At 41.2% G+C, this 18426-nt stretch overlaps 1 protein-coding gene across 5 annotated transcripts in view; it reads left to right on the forward strand.

The window, feature by feature from the left end:
* rnf44 (ring finger protein 44) overlaps positions 1-18426 on the forward strand; it is a 137134-nt gene that overhangs the window by 58635 nt on the left and 60073 nt on the right. Inside the window, exon 1 of one of the 5 annotated variants that reach the window (XM_078411535.1) lies at positions 1026-1139. The exons of 3 other annotated variants lie outside the window; for them this stretch is intronic. Coding sequence is in view for 1 of the 2 variants with exons in the window: in XM_078411532.1 (XP_078267658.1) it covers positions 2687-2716 (30 nt within the window). In the remaining variant the exon portion in view is untranslated. Of the gene's footprint in view, positions 1-1025; positions 1140-2454; positions 2717-18426 lie in introns of those variants that run through there. One more of the 5 variants, XM_078411532.1, reaches the window with a different exon arrangement.

An 18426-nucleotide genomic window follows, 5' to 3' on the forward strand; every position in this document is an offset into this window, starting at 1 on the left:
TTGAATGATAAGGACATTGGTGTGACAAAGAAAACTATACTGAAAATTCTTTGAACATTTTGAAGTGTGGGTGAGTGAATCAGCTGATGTTCAGACCTGGAGTTTTGTCAATGAAACTTGAAAAAAGATTGGGTATAATAAATTTGTAGCAGCTGCTGAATTAGGGGAAGGCAGAAGGAAGGCAGAAAGAACAAAAGAGAACATATGTGGAAAGAGATGGAGAAACTACAAAAAGTATAATGGTGCAAGATAATATGACACAAGGTAATAAACAAAAAGATCCAGAAAATGCTGGAGATAAATCCATCGTCTGTTGTTTTTGCTTAGAGGTAACAGATGAATCCAGCCGAGGTGTAAATAAATAAGAATAACATAGAATCGTTATCTGGAAACTGGCTGGGTACTTTAGAAGAAAAACATCAACAAATTTAGTTTATTTACAAAAGTAATGGAGAATGTAAATTGTATTTGAAGTTATATCGTGTTCAATACAATAACACTTCTCTTGAAACAAAAAGTGTTTTACTTTCTTGAAGACCACGTTGCTATTGTGTGAAAAGTTAGCAGGCAGCAACACAAATCAAAGGAGGAGGATCATGACCTCCATTAGGTACTTTACTCAAACATGTTGAGACTGTCGGTTCAAGGGACTGCAGGGAACGACTTCAGCTGCAATGTAGTAATTCAGCTGGATCTTCCCTCCCGCTCACAATTGATCATGTCTGGCCCTGCTTGGGAGGGGAGGGGAGGGAAGGTTATGTCTGTGAGACTGTGTGGCTTCTCCAAACACGAGGCTGTGAGCTCCGTGAACGCGCCGCCCGGGAGCGCGCTCGCCCCCGAATGTTGTGAATCAAACTTTTTAAGGTTGTGCCCGTTCGGAGTCGGGAGTTTAATCTTCCACGTCGCGACAGCGGGAGGGGGAGCGGAACTTGCTTACCCCCCACCTTCTCCCCACCCCCTCCCCACCACCACCACCACTATACAAATAACCCCCCCAGTGTGCTGGAGGGAAGGCGGGGTGAGGTTACTGCGGGACAGAGAGGATCCAAGAGGCGAAGCCAAGGAGAGCGCGGGGTTGGATACATTGACCTCGATACATTGTTTCAGCTGGAGCGGCGCTTCCTGATCAGTAACAGCAGGTAACAAACAGCGCAGCTCCTTCAAAATGCCATCGAGCTGGGCTCCCCTCCGGCACTCTCTCTCTCTCTCTCTATATATGTGTGTGTGTGAGAGAGAGAGAGAGAGTCTGGGGTGTTTATTGTGATGGTTTTCTTTATTTATTGATCTGCGGTGTGTGTCTTTGGACGGAGAGAGCGCGGTCCAACTGAAACTGAATCCAGCCTCTCTAGTCCACCTCTGTGTTGTGTATGTGTTTGTTTTTTGATGGGACGGGGGTAATGTTTTGTTTGGGGGGGGGGGGGGATATGGGAGAAGTTGTAGGTGACCGGCGGGGTGTCATTCATCCTTTAATAAGCCCGGGTTCGGTTCCCGGTTGGGGGAAATCATGTATGTTTTTAAATAAATAATTAAACCCCTTCCCCTTTTATTTTTTTGCGTGAGAGGGGGGGGGAGGGGGAGGGGGTAGATCCCGCGGGTGTGTTAGACATGGTGTGTGGGGGGGGCTGTTTAACTGAACTCTGTGTGGTTGTTTTGACCCTATTCTGGATTCGGGGGCGGTTAGAGGATTGAGAGGTGGAATGGTCCCGTTTGTTTGTTTGTTTGTTTGTTTGTTTGTTACCCTCCTGGCCACAGTCAGCCAGCAGGGCCGGGAGTCGGGCAGAGACAGTTGCGACTGTTGGCCGGGGCTCCGAGCGCCTGGGCATTTTATTATTTTTTGTTGCTCCCTTTTCTTCCCGCAGTCAGATTCATTGTTGCTTTGTTTGGGCTGCGAGCACGTGGTGCCCTGGCGGCGCGGCCCCGTAATCGCTGCTTGCATTGTATCCATCCTTGCATTGTACATCAGCGGGGTCTAGCAGCATCAGACCAACCCTCTCCTCAACCCCAACCCCCGGGGAGGCGGCCCGGTCCCAACCTTTTTATTTGTTTACTCGCTTGCAGAATCCACTCCATGCACACGCCTCTGCCCCTCCTGCCTCTGCCTCTGCCTCTCCCTCTCCATCCGTGCACCAGCTTGTTCGTGTGTTTCAGCCGCCGGGCAGAGCAAGCCCACGTTCTTTTAAAGAGGCGCAGGCAGAGCTACATTGTGTATGTACTCTTTGCCACTGCTGGATTTCAAAACGCTGATATCTCGGTCGCAACTGGCCCCTCCAGTTCGTTCTGAGCGCTCCCGAATTGGAAAATTTAATGCCCCCAAAATCGTTTGATTCGCATCTGATCGCGACATATGGCCTTGAAGCAAAGTCGTCGTTGCCCCTCCCCCGTCAACCAAACGCCCCCCTAGCCCGTCTGCCAGTCTACTTGGCATATCCTTGCATATCTTTGCATTTTTGATGGGGTTGAAGTGGGCCTTCTGTTGACCTATTATAAACTCTATGTGGATTTCTCTCCAGAGATGCTGCCTGTGGATTTAAAGTGTGTTTTGTCTTACACAACCTTCTGAGTTCCACCAAAACCTGAAAAAAATAGCTCTCATCTGGATCTGAGTGCCCAATGACTGCAATTATTTTGTTTACCTGTAAAAGCCGGAATATTTCAGCGAAGCTTCTGTCAACTGGGATGGTTGGAGATGTTCTCCCATGTGTTTTGTTTTGGACAGGTATGTGTTTGCTGGGATTCCCAAATGCCAGTTGTCAGAATATAAAATTTTGCTGTACAATGGTGAAACATAGAAAATAGGTGCAGGAGGAGGCCATTTGGCCCCTCGAACCATTCTTTGTGATCATGACTGATCATCCAAAATCTGACAACTTCAGGTATGCCGTTTGCCAATGATCCTGATGACCATCAATGAAATCATTTGCTGTTGTAATTTCTGATCCTCGCTCTATTGTTCAGATATATGTAGGATTTTGAACTAACTATAAGTAAAACAGTCCATGCGTCCATACTTTCCATGCTTTTGTATAAACCAGCATCTGCAGTTCCTTGTTTCGACATTCATTGATAATAGTGGTCAGCAGCCTTACTTCCAAATACCATGTACTTAAACCGAAATAATTAGAAGCAGAAATTCTAATTTAGCAAAACCATTTTGTTTTCCAGTTGGTAGAACAGTACAACAGTGTAATGGAAATGACTTCCCTTTTAGAATCCCAGAGCAAATAATGTAGAATTGTCCAATTCCAGTTCATTTTAAATGATTGAGGTAATTAATTAATTTGTCCTCGTCTTACAAATTGGTTTAAAATTGTACACCATAGTGACCTAACAATGGAAATTTATTCTCATGTTTTCTTTTAGTTTAATTCAACACCAGTACCAACTGCTGCTTCTAATTATTTCAGTTTAAGCACATGGACGGTCAAGGAACTGGAAGTTTAAAGTGATGGGTTGTGTCTCGGCCTTCATACTATGGTCTACTCAGTGGAAAATGAATAAGCTTTGTCTTCCAATGTTTTCACTAAATATTCATGGCAAACGTCAGTAAAAGATAGTCGAAGGAATAGAAATGAAGGAAAAGAACGTAATGTGGATAAGAAGGGAAACTTTTTTTTATAGAGATTTTTTTTTAAAAAAGCTGCAGGTTGTTGGAAATTAGTTTAGTTTTTTTAGAGATACAGCGCGGAAACAGGCCCACCGGGTCCACGCCGACCAGCGATCCCCGCACACTAGGGACAATTTTTACATTTACCAAGCCAATTAACCTCCAAACCTGTACGTCTTTGGAGTGTGAGAGGAAACCGAAGATCTCGGAGAAAACCCGCGCAGGTCACGGGGAGAACGTACAAACTCCGTACAGACAGCGCCCGTAGTCGGGATTGAATCCGGGTCTCCGGCGCTGCATTCACTGTAAGGCAGCAACTCTACCGCTGCGCCACCGTGCCGCGGTGAGGTGAGAAACAGAAATATGAGATGAGAAACAGAAAATGCTGGGGGAACATTCAGAAAGTCAGGCATCTCTCCCTTTCCCAGTTCTGGTGAAGGGCCAGAGACCCAAAACATGGACTTTTTCTGAGTTCTGATCTTCTGAGTTCTTCCAGCTTTTTATGGTTTTGGGTTTTGATGCTCCATTTTACATTCATGATGCATCATTGGGCTTGCTCTAGTTTGGATGCTCCTGCAGAGCATAAGGACTTGGGTCTGAATAGGAGTGTCTGAAGATGGGTCCTAACCCAAAACATTGCTTGTCCCCAGATGTTGTCCACTGGCTGAGTTTCTCCAACATATTGTGTTTACCTTTGAGTAACACTTCTTGCCTTTTAAAATAAAACATCTAAAATGCTCCACAGCCAAAGAAATGAAGTTGAAACTTTTCTAACAGCCACATAACAAACAGCCTTGAGATGAAGATCAAAGCTTAATTAGATATTTTACAAGGATAAATATTGGGGGGAAACATTGTTGAAATGGTTGATGGATCTTGAATAGATTGTAACAGGTTGGATGTTTTGAGTATGTGAAAAAAGACTTATGAGAATTGTTTACAAATATGATGGGATCGCATTTTTAAAGTTCCTTACTATTTAGAGAAGTATTTGTGTATATTGAGTGAGACAGAAACAAACATTCAGAAGGGGAGTCATTTTAGCTCATTGGTTTTCATTTTGATGCACTGTGAAGTGAGAGGATGCAGATTTGTGCGTGTGATTCCTAGCATCTTCAGTCTCGAATGACTGATCCTCGTGCCTGTGACTCCAGAAATAGTTGGTTCAAGCCCACTCCTGAGATTTGAACCTGTAATGTAGACTAACACTCCAGGATTGAAGTACCATCTTTTGTAGACATTGTCAGTTTCCTTGCCCACATAGATGTAGAAATGTTATTTTAAGAACAACAAAAGAGTTTGCCAGAACTACTTATTATCAGACTTCAGTGTTATATGTTGCACTAATTGATGTACCCTTCATCCTTGGATATATACAAAAAGCTGCAGTAACTCTGCTGGTCAGGCAGCATCTCTGGAGAAAAGGAATAGGTGACGTTTTGGGTCGAAACCCTTCTTCAGACCTAGGTCGGGGTCTCGACCCAAATTACTATCTATTCTTTTTCTCCAGAGATGCTGCCTGACCTGCAGTTACTCCAGCTTTTTGAGTTTATGTTTGGTGTAAACCAGCATCTGCAGTTCCTTCCTATCCTTTATCTCTACACTGTGGACATCTTAATTGTACTACTTATAGTCTTTGACTGCATAACACACAAACAAAAGCTTTGCACTGTACCTTGGCACACGTGTGAATAATAAACTAAACAATATTTATCCTCCAGTCAAAGTCTAATACATGTAGTCATTACCTCTTTGCTGTTTGTGGGGGTCTGATGTTTGAGCAGAGCTTTCTGTTGAATTCTATTTAGCTTTGTAACATTAGCTTTACGACACGCTGTAAAGCTGGTGCTGAGGTCATTTAAAGATATTATGAAATCAAGTTTTTTTCCCCATTTACTATTGGCCTCTGGAATAGACCATGCATCCACGTCAGCAATTCTGCAAGTGAATGGTAACTATTTGAGAACAGATGTTTTTCTCTGGTTTCAAAAGTGTCAAAGTCTCATCATGGCACATGTGTGTCCTTAAGCCATTGCAGTCATGCAGTACTCGTGTGATAATGGTGCCATTATACATTGGGATCATGTGCCAGTGGCTATGTATATCAGTAAACCCCTTCTTTTATACTCAACTATTACAAAAGATTTGTTTTAAAAAGTGGGGCTTGGTGAAATGAGCCGGTGGCTGTGTTTCAGGAATTATCTTCACATTGACAATAATTTACATTGATGTTGCACAAAGTAGTAATAAGAGTTATGTGAGGTACTTTTTTTAAATTCCCTCTGTGCTTCCTGGTTGGACAATATTTGCCTCTGTAATATATGACACAGTTTGTCTTTGCTTGGGTTGAGTTTTGTCTTAATCTTTGCCTTTTGACAAATTTACAAAGATGGTTGTTGTCCTGCACTTTGGGTAGAGACATTAAAATGAATCATGTGGTTCGAGTGAACATTAAAGATCCTCTAGCACAAAGTAAACTGCTCAGCATCTTGTGTATCTGCAGGTCCTACATTGGGATATAAAGAAAATCAGGGCAATTTTCTGGAGCCATAGCAAATGTTCCATTCTCAAAACAACGCACCGCAAACGGATGAACTGATCATCAATTGGGTGAAGGCCTGTTATTTACATAAAAACAATCATGTGGTTTGTTTTTTAAATCAGCACTATTTCTCATGAAGGGTTTTGAGACATTTAGCAAAGTATTATATAGATGGTTTAGTTTAGAGATACAGAGCTGAAGCAGGCCCTTCGGCTCACCAAGTACACGCCAACCAGCGATCCCCGCACAGTAATGCTATCCTACACACTAGGGACAATTTACAATTTTTACCGAAGCCAGTTAACCTACAAACCTGTACGTCTTTGTAGTGTGGGAGGAAACTGGAGCACCCGGACAGAGCAAACCCGCACAGTTCACAGGGAGAACGTACAAACTCCATACAGGTAGCACCCGTGGTCAGGATTGAACATGCCTCTGGCATGGTAAGGCAGCAAATCTACCGCTCTGGTGCTCCATGCAAAAGCATATTTTCCTACGGTTGGTTTTGCCTTTTTCATACCTGGCAAGCTTCTGTTTTGAGGAATTCCCTCTCTAAGTTTAGAATTAATGTTTGTTGGTTGCAAAGCTATTAATTTCCATTAAATAGTGGCTACGCTGGCAGACGATAAAGCAACAACATATCAACAGTTCAGATTTAGCCAATTTGTTTCTGGAGACAGAGTAGCATGTGATCCATCTAAGGATGGATGTCTCTGATTGTCTCAGATGAACTTATATGATGGTTGTCGTTATTAAACTAATTTACTTCTATTAACATTTGCTTCTATTGTCACTCTACAGGTCTCACTGTAGGCATAATTCATGTAATGATCCGTGCAAAACCTCCTGACGTTAGTTTGATCGGACATGATTTCATATTTACAGCTCTGAAGTAAAATAATGGTTCCACGATATCCTAATCCTAAATTGTCTTTGTGAACATTTACGGGGGTGTTGCTAGGACTTGGGGGTCAGTAGGCTGAGGGGGTGTTCTTATTGAGGTGTATAAGATCATAAGGGGAATAGATAGGGTAGATTCAAAGAGTCTTTTACTCAGAATCGGGGAATCAAGAACCAGAGCAGATGGGTTTCGAGGGAGAGAGGAAAGATTTAACAGGAACTTGAGGGGCAACTTTTTCATGCGGAGGGTGGTGGATACATGGGACGAGTTGCTAGAGGAGATAGTTGAGGCAGGTTCTATAACAATATATAAAAGGCATTTGGATAGGTGCATGGGTAGGAACGGTTTACAGGATATGGGCCAAACGCAGGCAAGTAGGGAATTATAAATGGGGCATAGGCATGTTGGACCGAATGGCCTGTTTCTATGCTTGATGACCATGATTGAGTAACATCAGAAAATCTTATACTAAGTTACATTTAAATGTATTTGGGTCTGTTGACTAACATAGATTAGATAACTACACAATTCGGACTTTAAATTCCACCCATTTGATCACACAGAAATATTTTAAATTAATCTTCACCTTATTCCTGGTCCACAAAACGGAACTGTTGCAATAAAGTGCAAATTTTGAGATACTTCAGGAAGCTGTTGGTGTGGCCTAGAAAAAAAAACACCTTTGCAGTGACTGCTTGACAGCTGTTGAGTTAGACATAAGTGAGAGACTTTTTCTATCAGTGCTGCCTTGCAATCTTTTTTGATACATTTAAATCATTTCTTAAACAATTTTCATGGGTTGTCTCAGAAATTTATTATGGTATTTTTATGTGAAGAGAGTTTTGGTCAGCTCTAAATATAATGTTACTAATTTGAACATGTGTCTCTTTCTTATTTCTATGGTTTAATTGAAAGACTATTTTAGACTAGTAAAAATCACATCATCTGTGCTGTCTACAATCTAGACCTCAATTCTGTCTCATCACTTTTTTATGTTGTGGGTTCCCAATGATGACACTTAGCCTTGTTCCTCGTCTTTATTCTGCCTCCAGTATTTGAATGTTTGTTTTTTTTGTTCGCTCAAACTCGTTGCAGTAATCAAAATGTATTACACTGTATAATTCAGTCACAACTTCCTGTAAAATAAACTCTGATACAGTTAACAAGCATAGAGTGATTTTTAATTCTGAATTAGCACTGGCTGATCCCTAATTTATGAAGTTAGATGGTGGCCAAAGTAAATATTCTGTGTCATAGAACTGAAGATGATGTTTTATCTTGAGAAACAAGAAAACAAGCCTGAGGACGGGTCTCGACCCGAAACGTCACCCATTCCTTCTCTCCAGAGATGCTGCCTGACCCGCCTGAGTTACTCCAGTTTTTTATGTCTTTCTTCGAAGAAAACAAGTAAGATCCCTTTCTCACACGAGAGTCAAGTGTTCAGTTGACATTTATACCAACAACTGAACAATGAAATTCTTACTTGCAGCAGCATAACAGGTCTGTAAACATAATACAGGTAGATAATATATAATAAACAAAAAATCAATAAAAATCATTCCCCAACTGCTACATGTAAATAGATCTGGTAATAACTCAAAATTAGCTAAGACATTTTTCTTTGGGTGAGAAATATTGCCATTATAAGCAGCTATGCAGTTTTGTTTCAAAACATGTGTTTGGCTTGGTGTTTTCTCTTTACTAAGTATCTTGTAGTTGTCTAGAGGGTACGGTTCAAAATTAATGCCTGCAAAATATTGTAAGCAAAGTATCGGCAGTTAGTGGGGATAAAAAAACCAGTTCGTTCTTGCACGCATTGAAATTCAAGGTGATTATTTTTTGCCCTTCAATATGTTTGGTTAAATTGATCAACATGATTTGCAAAACAAATTGTATCTGGCACTGCATTATTTCTGAGCAGCTGTGCCTGTCTCCACAATCTTCATGCACAGCCTTGCCTGGCAACCATTACTAACCTGTTTTAAACCACCAGGGCAATTCTTGCATTCTGGACAAAGAAGGTATCAGTGGTGTTTATGTTTTTAAAAAAAATCAAATATAACTGTTGGAAGAGGGCAGTGGAGGCAAGGCAATGCTAAGAAATTACTTACTATGATAAGATAATTAAACTTCCCCCAAAATAATAGTCAGAATATCTTCCCCATGCAAAGCTGAAAATCCTGTTGAGTTTGTAGCTCACCTATTGAGAATTATAGCTCAATTAAAAGTTGTAAATACCTTTTCATAAAATACTTAGTGGAAATTAAAGTGTGAGCATATGCACCTCACTAATGTCAAGGCCAAAATAATATCTTCATTCGTGGCAGACTTCAGCCTAGATTGTCTGAAGGCTTTGACTTCATGGCAGTCTTAATGTCACAAACTGAATGATTTTGAATCTTTTATTCAGTTGCTGATCTCCACCTCGAACAGCTGTTCCTCCCACACTGCTCTGAACATGTGTTGTCTTTGTCTGAGTGACAGCTGCATGTACAGTTTTAACAATATGGTTCATTTCACTGACTATCGAAAAATACAGAAGGGTAAACCTGAATTGCCTTGATACAGTACTTCTCCCACTTGCAAAGTTGGTCCCAGCAGCTTAACCGTTACTTGCTTTTCAGTGTGATATTTAGCTATACCTGTGGAATAAAAACTAGAAACCCTACATCAACTATTGTTCTCTGCAATAATGAAGACCTGAATGTTTTCTACACACTTGACTACTTCCTACTTTTGTTGTTTGATTATATTGGATATCAGATCTGTGGTACATTTTTAGTTTGAGACTTAACTGCCAAATGAAGGTAGGGTACTATTTATGAATTCCAAACCTATTTTACTTTATTAAAAATTCCACAGTCTTTCTAAATCTATACTGAAATTCAAGGGTATAATAAGGTAAGTTAGTGGTCCATTAATATTTACTCGTATTTCAATGTGGAGTTTGGAAGATGAAGGTATTGGACTGTGGAATCTTCATTAAAAATTGTTTGGAAATCATAAATGGTATCTGATTGTCACTCACTGGTTAGGCAACTTAGATAGTTTGCAGGAAGGAACTGCAGATGCTGGTCTACATCAAAAATAGACACAAAAGCCGGAGTAACTCAGTGGGTCAGGCAGCATCTCTGGAGAAAAAGAATTGGTGACGTTTCGGGTTGAGACCCTACTTTTCCTTTTTATTCCTGTTCCTCTGAGTTACTCCAGTTTTTTGTGGCATCTTTTATATAGTTTATTATTGTCTGCTCAGCATTGATAAGCCAGGATGTCTCCGGTTATGACAGAATTCGTATTGCTTTAATTTGTTGGAAAGTCAATTTTGCTGTTGACTACTCAAACAACCGTTGTGGGTCCTTTTTGCATGATTATGAGTTCAGATTCCATCAAAGAAACATAGAAAATAGGTGCAGGAGGATTTCTTCTCACCTCAGTTTTAAATGGCCTCCCCTTTATTCTAAGACTGTGGCCCCTGGTTCTGGACTCGCCCAACATTGGGAACATTTTTCCTGCATCTAGCTTGTCTAGTCCTTTTATAATTTTATGTTTCTATAAGATCTCCTCTCATCCTTCTAAACTCCAGTGAATACAAGCCTAGTCTTTTCAATCTTTCCTCGTATGACAGTCTCGCCATCCCAGGGATCAATCTCGTGAACCTACGCTGCACAGCCTCAATTACAACGATGTCCTTCCTCAAATTAGGAGACCAAAACTGTACACAATATTCCAGATGTGGTCTTACCAGTGCCCTATACAACTGCAGAAGAACCTCTCTACTCCTATACTGAAATCCTCTTGTTATGAAGGCCAATCGGCAACTGACTAGGGGTGTTCTTGTAGAGGTGCATAAGATCACGAGAGGATTAGATTGGGTAGATGCATAGAATATCTTGCCCAGAGTCAGGGAATCGATGACCAGAGGGCACAGGTTCAAGGTGAAGGGGAAAAGATTTAATGGGAATCTGAGGGGTAACTTTTTAAAAGTCACACAAAGGGTGGTGGGTGTATGGAACAAGCTGCCTCAGGGGATAGTTGAGGCTGGGACTATCCCGATGTTTAAGAAACAGTTAGACAGGTACCTGGATAGGACAAGTTTGGAGGGATATGGGCCAAATGCAGGCAGGTGCGACTAGTGTAGCTGTTGGCCGGTGTGGGCAAGTTGGGCCGAAGGATCTGTTTCCACACTGTGTCACAGTGACTATGATATATGATCCCTTCTCATAATTGCTCTTCCTCCATGTGTAAACTGTTCTGTAAAAAAAATATGATGACTTTTAGAAACACAAGCTGTTACATAGTTGGATGGGGTGGCATAAATAATGTAAGTTATTTAGACTAGCAAAAGAAGAATGGATTAATGCACACTTAAAAGGTGGGTGAATAACGATTCCCTTATTACTGACCATCCATCACTTTCCAATAGCATATATCCACTGAGTGAGCAAAAGCTGCTTAACAATAACAGTAAAGTCAAGAGCAGATTTGACACGAGCACCAGTATTTATTGAAGCTTCACAACTTAATTTGCATGTCTACAACATTCTTTAGCGGGGAGAAAGCGTGTTGAAATAAAATAAAAGAATGGTGAAATTATTCAGCAGGTCATACAGCATTTGTGGAAGGAGAAACACACTTTCTCTTTCCACAGAGGCTGCTTGACCTGTTGAGCATTTTCAGTTTTTATTTCAGATGTCTGAACATCTTTAAAAAAAAATTGTTCAATGCAATTTTCGAGTATTATAGTAAAAAGCATAAATAATGACAGCACCAGCAGATGGGCTAAATTGAATGGTAGTTGCTAATTATTACAGAGGCAAAATTCAGAAGGTAGTCTTTGTGACACAGTAATCCCTTTCCATACTTGCGTCTAATTCTAATCCATTCATTGCCACACAATTGTTCTTCACTTGTCATCCGTTTTTCCTCTTACTCTTGATATTAGCCCACATCCACCCACCCTGTCATTGAAACCTGCTTACTTTCTTTGTCATTTCCTTAAGCAGGGTGGCACAGTTGTGTAATGGTAGAGCTGCTGCCTTACAGCGCCAGATACCCGGGTTTGATCCTGACTATGGATGCTGTCTTTAAGAAGTTTGTCCCTGTGACCGTGTGGATTTTCTCCGGGTACTCTGGTTTCCTCCCACACTCCAACGACATACAGATTTGTAGGTTAATTGGCTTTAGTAAAGTTGTAAGTTTTCTCTAATGTGTAGGATAGCACTATTATATAGGGTGATCGGTGGTCGGCGTGGACTCGGTGGGCCGAAGAGCCTGTTTCCACTCTGCGTCTCTTTTTTTTAAAAAAAATTAAAAATTCCGGTGCTTCCGGTATGGATTGCTGCCTTTATTCTGCATTAATCTAGTACTAATGCTGGATTGTTGTAGATTATAGGAAACTATAGGTTCTTGCACAGTGGTCCATCAACTTCTGCCTACAAGAAACAAACATCAGAGCATCATAATCCATTTCAGTGGCAAAATTCTGTTTTTTAAAAAAAAGGTGAATGAAGTAGTGTGTAGGGATGACTGTGGTGGAGAGGTGTGAGTGGGTAAGAAACTGCTTTCAAGCTGATTACCCCACAAAACATTCACTGTCGGCATTAAATGCTGCATGTCAGCTCATGTGCTCAAAAGAAAATGACCAATATTCAAAGCAATAATCAAAATTTCATCTAATGCCTTTTTAAACACCGGGCCAGATGCGTGCTTGCAGAGAAACACTGAATGCTGTTAAGAAATAGGCCTCTGCTCTTATGGAAGAGGGATTTACAATTATGACCAGAGCTGATTTTTTGAGGATCGTTATGGCATTCATTTGTAGGTTTGAGTTCAGTCCAGCTTGAGAAAATTGCTACGATTATCTGTCCAATGGAGTAGGACATGTATTTTTAAATCAATTCAAAAACGCGGTTTGGCAATTTGGATCCCTGCTGAAAATGTGTCTCCTTGCATTTTGGCTAAGGTTCGAATTTTTTCTATTTGGAAATAGTCTTTGTGAATTCTGACTAGTTGAATTGTGATCAGATAATCAATTATGGAAGGAAGGTTCTTGTCTTTTTGTCCTTGTCTTTTTGTACATAAAAGGACAATAATAGAACTATGTATAGGAAGGAACTGCAGATACTGGTTCAAGCTGAAGATAGACACAAAAAGCTGGAGTAACTCAGCAGGACGGGCATTCAATATGATCATGGCTGATCATCTACAATCAGTACCCTGTTAGACAATAGACAATAGGTGCAGGAGGAGGCCATTCGCCCTTTGAGCCAGCACCGCCATTCAATGTGATCATGGCTGATCATTCTCAATCAGTACCCCGTTCTTGCCTTCTCCCCATACCCCCTGACTCCGCTCTCCTTAAGAGCTCTATCCAGCTCTCTCTTGAATGCATTTAGAGAATTGGCCTCCACTGCCTTCTGTTCCTGCTTTTTTCCCCATATCCCTTGATTCCTTTAGCCCTAAGAGCTAGGTCTAACTCTCTTGAAAACGTCCAATGAATTGGCCTCCACTGCCTTCTGTGGCAGAGAATTCCACAGATTCACAACTCTCTGGGTGAAGAAGTTTTTCCTCATCTCAGTCCTAAATGGCCTACCCCTTATTCTTAAACTGTGACCCCTGGTTCTGGACTCCCTCAAAACCAGGAACATTTTTCCAGTCTGTCCAATCCTTTAAGAATTTTATGTTTCTATAAGATCCCCTCTCATCCTTCAAAACTCCAGTGAATACTTCCAGTCTGCCAACCAGTTCTCTATCCATGTCAAAGCCATGTGCTCTAATTTTGCACACTAATCTTGTGTGTGAGACCTTGTCAAATATTTATTGAAAGTCCAGATACACCACATCCACTAGCTCTCCCTTATCCATTCTACTTGTTACATCCTCATCCAGAGATACTGCCTGTCCTGCTGAGTTATTGCACCTTGTGTCTAATAATAGAACTATGTTATGAATTTGGAAAGGAACCTGAATCTTCCTTAATTTTGATTGGGGAAGTAAGATAATGGCGTACTCAGTCTATCAGCATTCAAGGAAAGGCATATCAGGTTATTTGGAAACTTATTAGTAATATTTCAAGGAACCACATGCACATTTGAATTCTCTGTGGCATTTGGAAGGAGTGTTCTTCACCACATAGTGGAAGGATGAATTTAAAATTGGGACTGTACTTCATCATAAGAGTCTTGCAGCTCAGAAACGGGACCTTCAGCCCATTATCTGTGCACCATCAATCACCCATTCACACTCATCCCATTGTTGATCTCCACAAAAATCACACTCTAGATTTTGCAACTCACTTATACACAGGTGGCAATGTACAATGGCCTGTTAACCTACCAACCCACACACCTTTATGGTATGGGAGGAAACTGAAGCACCCAGGCAAAACCTATGTGTTAAGAAGATCAATGTTCAAACTCCACATGGACAGTACCAAGGGTACGGATTGAACCTGATTCATTGAATTGTGAGGCAGCAGCCGGTTCTGGCTTTGCCAATCTATCGTTCCTTTGCACAATCATTTGTTCGTGTACTCTCGGTGACTGGATATCGATGTGCTGTTTTGCCGAATACCATTTTCAAGGTCTGACCCTTCTAAGAGAAGCTGAAGAACTTTTGAGAAACTAATTTCAGGAATAGAATTTGTTACTTTGAAGTATAATTTTTTTTATTGCACTTTGAGCTGTTGTGTACAAATTTGATTATTGTACAAAATGAGCACTACTTAATATTAACAAGGCCACCGAGCGGATGCCTGGCCGTGTACAGCTGAGAATGAGCAATGGAAAGGTTTACCTTGAGGATGGGAAGGCTCAGATATTTTTAATCTCCCAAGACTATTCTTTCCTCATTATTCCTAAAATTATCCCCACACCAGGTAGCTCTTATGTGATTGGATGAGTACACAAATCTAAGAATAAAGAATATTTAAGCAACTCAAGTTCTGGTGAATGTGACTAATTAATGCAAATCGGTGTAATGTGGAAAATGAAATGGCAATAACCAAGTACATGCAAGAGAAGGGGGTGGGGTACTTTTTCAGGTGGGCAGCATGAGAAATGTGAAGAGGGCAGGAGCAGGCTAGTTCTTTATTGTCCCTGACCATTTTAACATTTAAAGAAAATCATGTTTTATTAAGGTAAAGAGTATTTATAATTAGAGGGTGGAACACTCCCTTTTTGGTAGACACAAAATGCTGGAGTAACTCAGCGGGTCAGGCAGCATCTCGGGAGAAAAGGAATGGGTGACGTTTTGGGTCGAAACCCTTCTTCAGACCCTCCTTTTTGGTACCAGTGGAAGTACTCTCAGATCATACCTGGTACATCAAAAGTATTGGAAACTATTAAGGTGTCTACATCATTAAACACCTGCATGAGAATGGACGTTTTTTTCTGTTTTCAACAGAGATTTTTCTCTCTACTTTCTCAGTTTGTTGATCTAATTGTTGAACGTGGATTTTGTGTCCATCGGGAATTGGTTGGGGTTATCCCAGTTCACTGAAGGTAAACTGCTTTAACAACTAAAAGGATGAAGTGACTTGCATACCATGTGTCTCCTTTCATGTTCTCATTGCACCCAAACATATTACCCACGCACTAAAGTACTGTTATAATACAGACGTACTGACAATTTCCACGGAGGAGCATTGCACAAAACAAAATAATCAAGGATTATTAGTTAATAGTGGTGCTGATTATTGGCCAATACTTGGTGAACCTTTTTACCTTTGAACATATTTTTTTACATGCACCGATGGAATAAACAGACCTATACTTTAAAGTTCTTTTTAAAAGGCATTATCCCAATATTCCCCTAATATGGCAACATCTTGTCAGTCTTGTATTATGTGTTTAATTCTCTGGAGTTGGGCTTAATTCCTGTAACATTGGGACAAGAGTTTTATTTTAGAGGCAAAGCAAAACTGAAGGGAGAGTGAACGCTATATTCTGCTACTGGGGTACTGAGTTAGCTCCCTGTTAGCCATGGGGATAGCTGATTAAATCTATAACCTCAAAACATGATCTGAGGTTTTAGCATTAAGGATTTTCTGAGACAGCACAACAACAGAGCAGCTGTGCAGTGGCATCATGATGCTCGGGTGTATATTCAGTGGAAGAAAAGGCTTGATAGTGGGAAGCTTTGAATTTTAATTGGGAAACCTTGTTATCGCATTATGCTTTCAGAAATATGGAGGCACATCAATTAGTAATGCTGACTCACTGCTCTAGAGACCCTGTGTTCAAACCTGACCTCTGGTCTGGAGTCTGCATGTTCTCTCCATGATCACGCGGGTTTGCTCCCAAATTTGAGCTGTGGGTTAATTGGTTTCTGTAAAGTTGTTACTTATTGCACTATAAATTACTACTTGGTGTAGATTAATGGCAAAAAGAACCAACAGAGTTGGTGGACATGTAAGGTGAAAATAGGTTATAGGGGTACCGGGAGATAAGGAGATGGGGTAATGGGACGAGTGGAGTTGCTTGTCTGGGGCCTAGCATGGATCTGATGGGCTGAATGGCATTGTAAGTATAAGATAAGGCATTGAAATTGGAAATGGGGCAGCACTCTGGCCCAGAGTTCATGCTGTTGTTGCACGACTCCAGCAACACGAGTTCCGCCCTGACTCTGTCCGTGTGCAGTTCACTTGTTCACCATGTGATCACATGGGTTTTTTCCTGCACCACAATTTCCTCCCATAACCCAATGAGTTGTTTGTTTTAACTAGCGGCAACAAATTGTCCTTGGTGTGGGCAGTTGCTAGAAGTATTGGGAGGTGTTCATGGGCATGAGAGGCAGAAGCAGTTAGAAGGAAATAATGGGAGGAATGGGACTCGGGGAATGTTCTGAGAGCCGCCATGGACTCAGTGGGCTGAATGGCCTTCTTCCATGTTGAAGGGAATATGAGAAGCAGAACGAGGAAACTGAACTAAATGGTGATATCCTTGTATATTGAAAAGGTTGCAACACAACCAATCTGCTTGGATTCCTTTCCAGAATTCAGACTATGGGGGAATGATTTGCTTTGGATTTATGTTTACCCTTATTCACACGAGATCTTTTAATGTCCCGGTAAAGCAGAAGCTGCTGCAGGGTGATACTGAAGTTTCTACGTACATGTAGAATTTGTGAGTAAGAAGGAACTGCAGATGCTGGTTTACATCAAAGATAAGACACAAAATGCTGGAGTAACTCAGGGGGTCAGGAAGCATCTCTGGAAGAAAGGAATAGGTGACGTTCTAGGTTGAGATCCTTCTTCAGACTGGGAAATATCACCAATTCCTTTTCCCCAGAGATGCTGCCAGACCCTCTGAGTTACACCAGCATTTTGTGTGTAATTTTTGTATCTAATTCACTTCCCTCGCTGCTCAGAAAGACGATACCTGCTCAGATTTTGACTCGCCTTTAAAAGCCTTCTTCCAAATAATAACATTTTTTGATAAATAGTATTGCTATATTTAGTTAAGTGTGCTGGCAGGCAGCAATTGGTTAAATTTGAACTTGCAGATTTATTTTGTTTTGTATCACTAGTAAGACTGTTTGGTCAGAACGGGATCTATGGCAAGGAAGCAATAGTCTCTTTCTACCCTATATTTCAGTTTAAAACAAACTTTGCACTGTGAATACTACATTTATGTGACAAGTGGACATATTGAGTTTAGTTTGGAGATGCGGTATGGCCCACCGAGTCCGCGCCGACCAACGATCCCCATACACTAACACTATCCTACATATTAAGGACAATTTAATTTTTTTCCCTAAGCCAATGGGAGGCATGATGGCGCAGCAGTAGAGTTGCTGCCTTACAGCGCCAGAGATCAGTTTCGATCCTGACTATGGGTGCTTGTCTGTACAGAGTTTGTATGTTCTCCCCGTGACCGCGTGGGTTTTCTCCAGGTGCTCTGGTTTCCTCCTGCACTCCAAAGACGTACAGGTTTGCAGGCTAATTGGCTTGGGAAAATTGTAAATTGTCCCTAGTGTGTGCACGATAGTGTTAGTGACAATAGACAATAGGTGCAGGAGTAGGCCATTCGAGCCAGCACCACCATTCAATGTGATCATGGCTGATCATTCTCAATCAGTACCCCGTTCCTGCCTTCTCCCCATACCCCCTGACTCCGCTATCCTTAAGAGCTCTATCTAGCTCTCTCTTGAATGCATTCAGAGAATTGGCCTCCACTGCCTTCTGAGGCAGAGAATTCCACAGATTTACAACTCTCTGACTGAAAAAGTTTTACATCTCCGTTCTAAATGGCCTACCCCTTATTCTTATACTGTGGCCCCTGGTTCTGGACTTCCCCAACATTGGGAATATGTTTCCTGCCTCTAACGTGTCCAACCCCTTAATAATCTTATATGTTTCGGTAAGATCCCCTCTCATCC

Source organism: Rhinoraja longicauda, chromosome 14 (genome assembly GCF_053455715.1).
Source record: "Rhinoraja longicauda isolate Sanriku21f chromosome 14, sRhiLon1.1, whole genome shotgun sequence".
NCBI classification, from domain to species: Eukaryota; Metazoa; Chordata; class Chondrichthyes; order Rajiformes; family Arhynchobatidae; genus Rhinoraja; species Rhinoraja longicauda.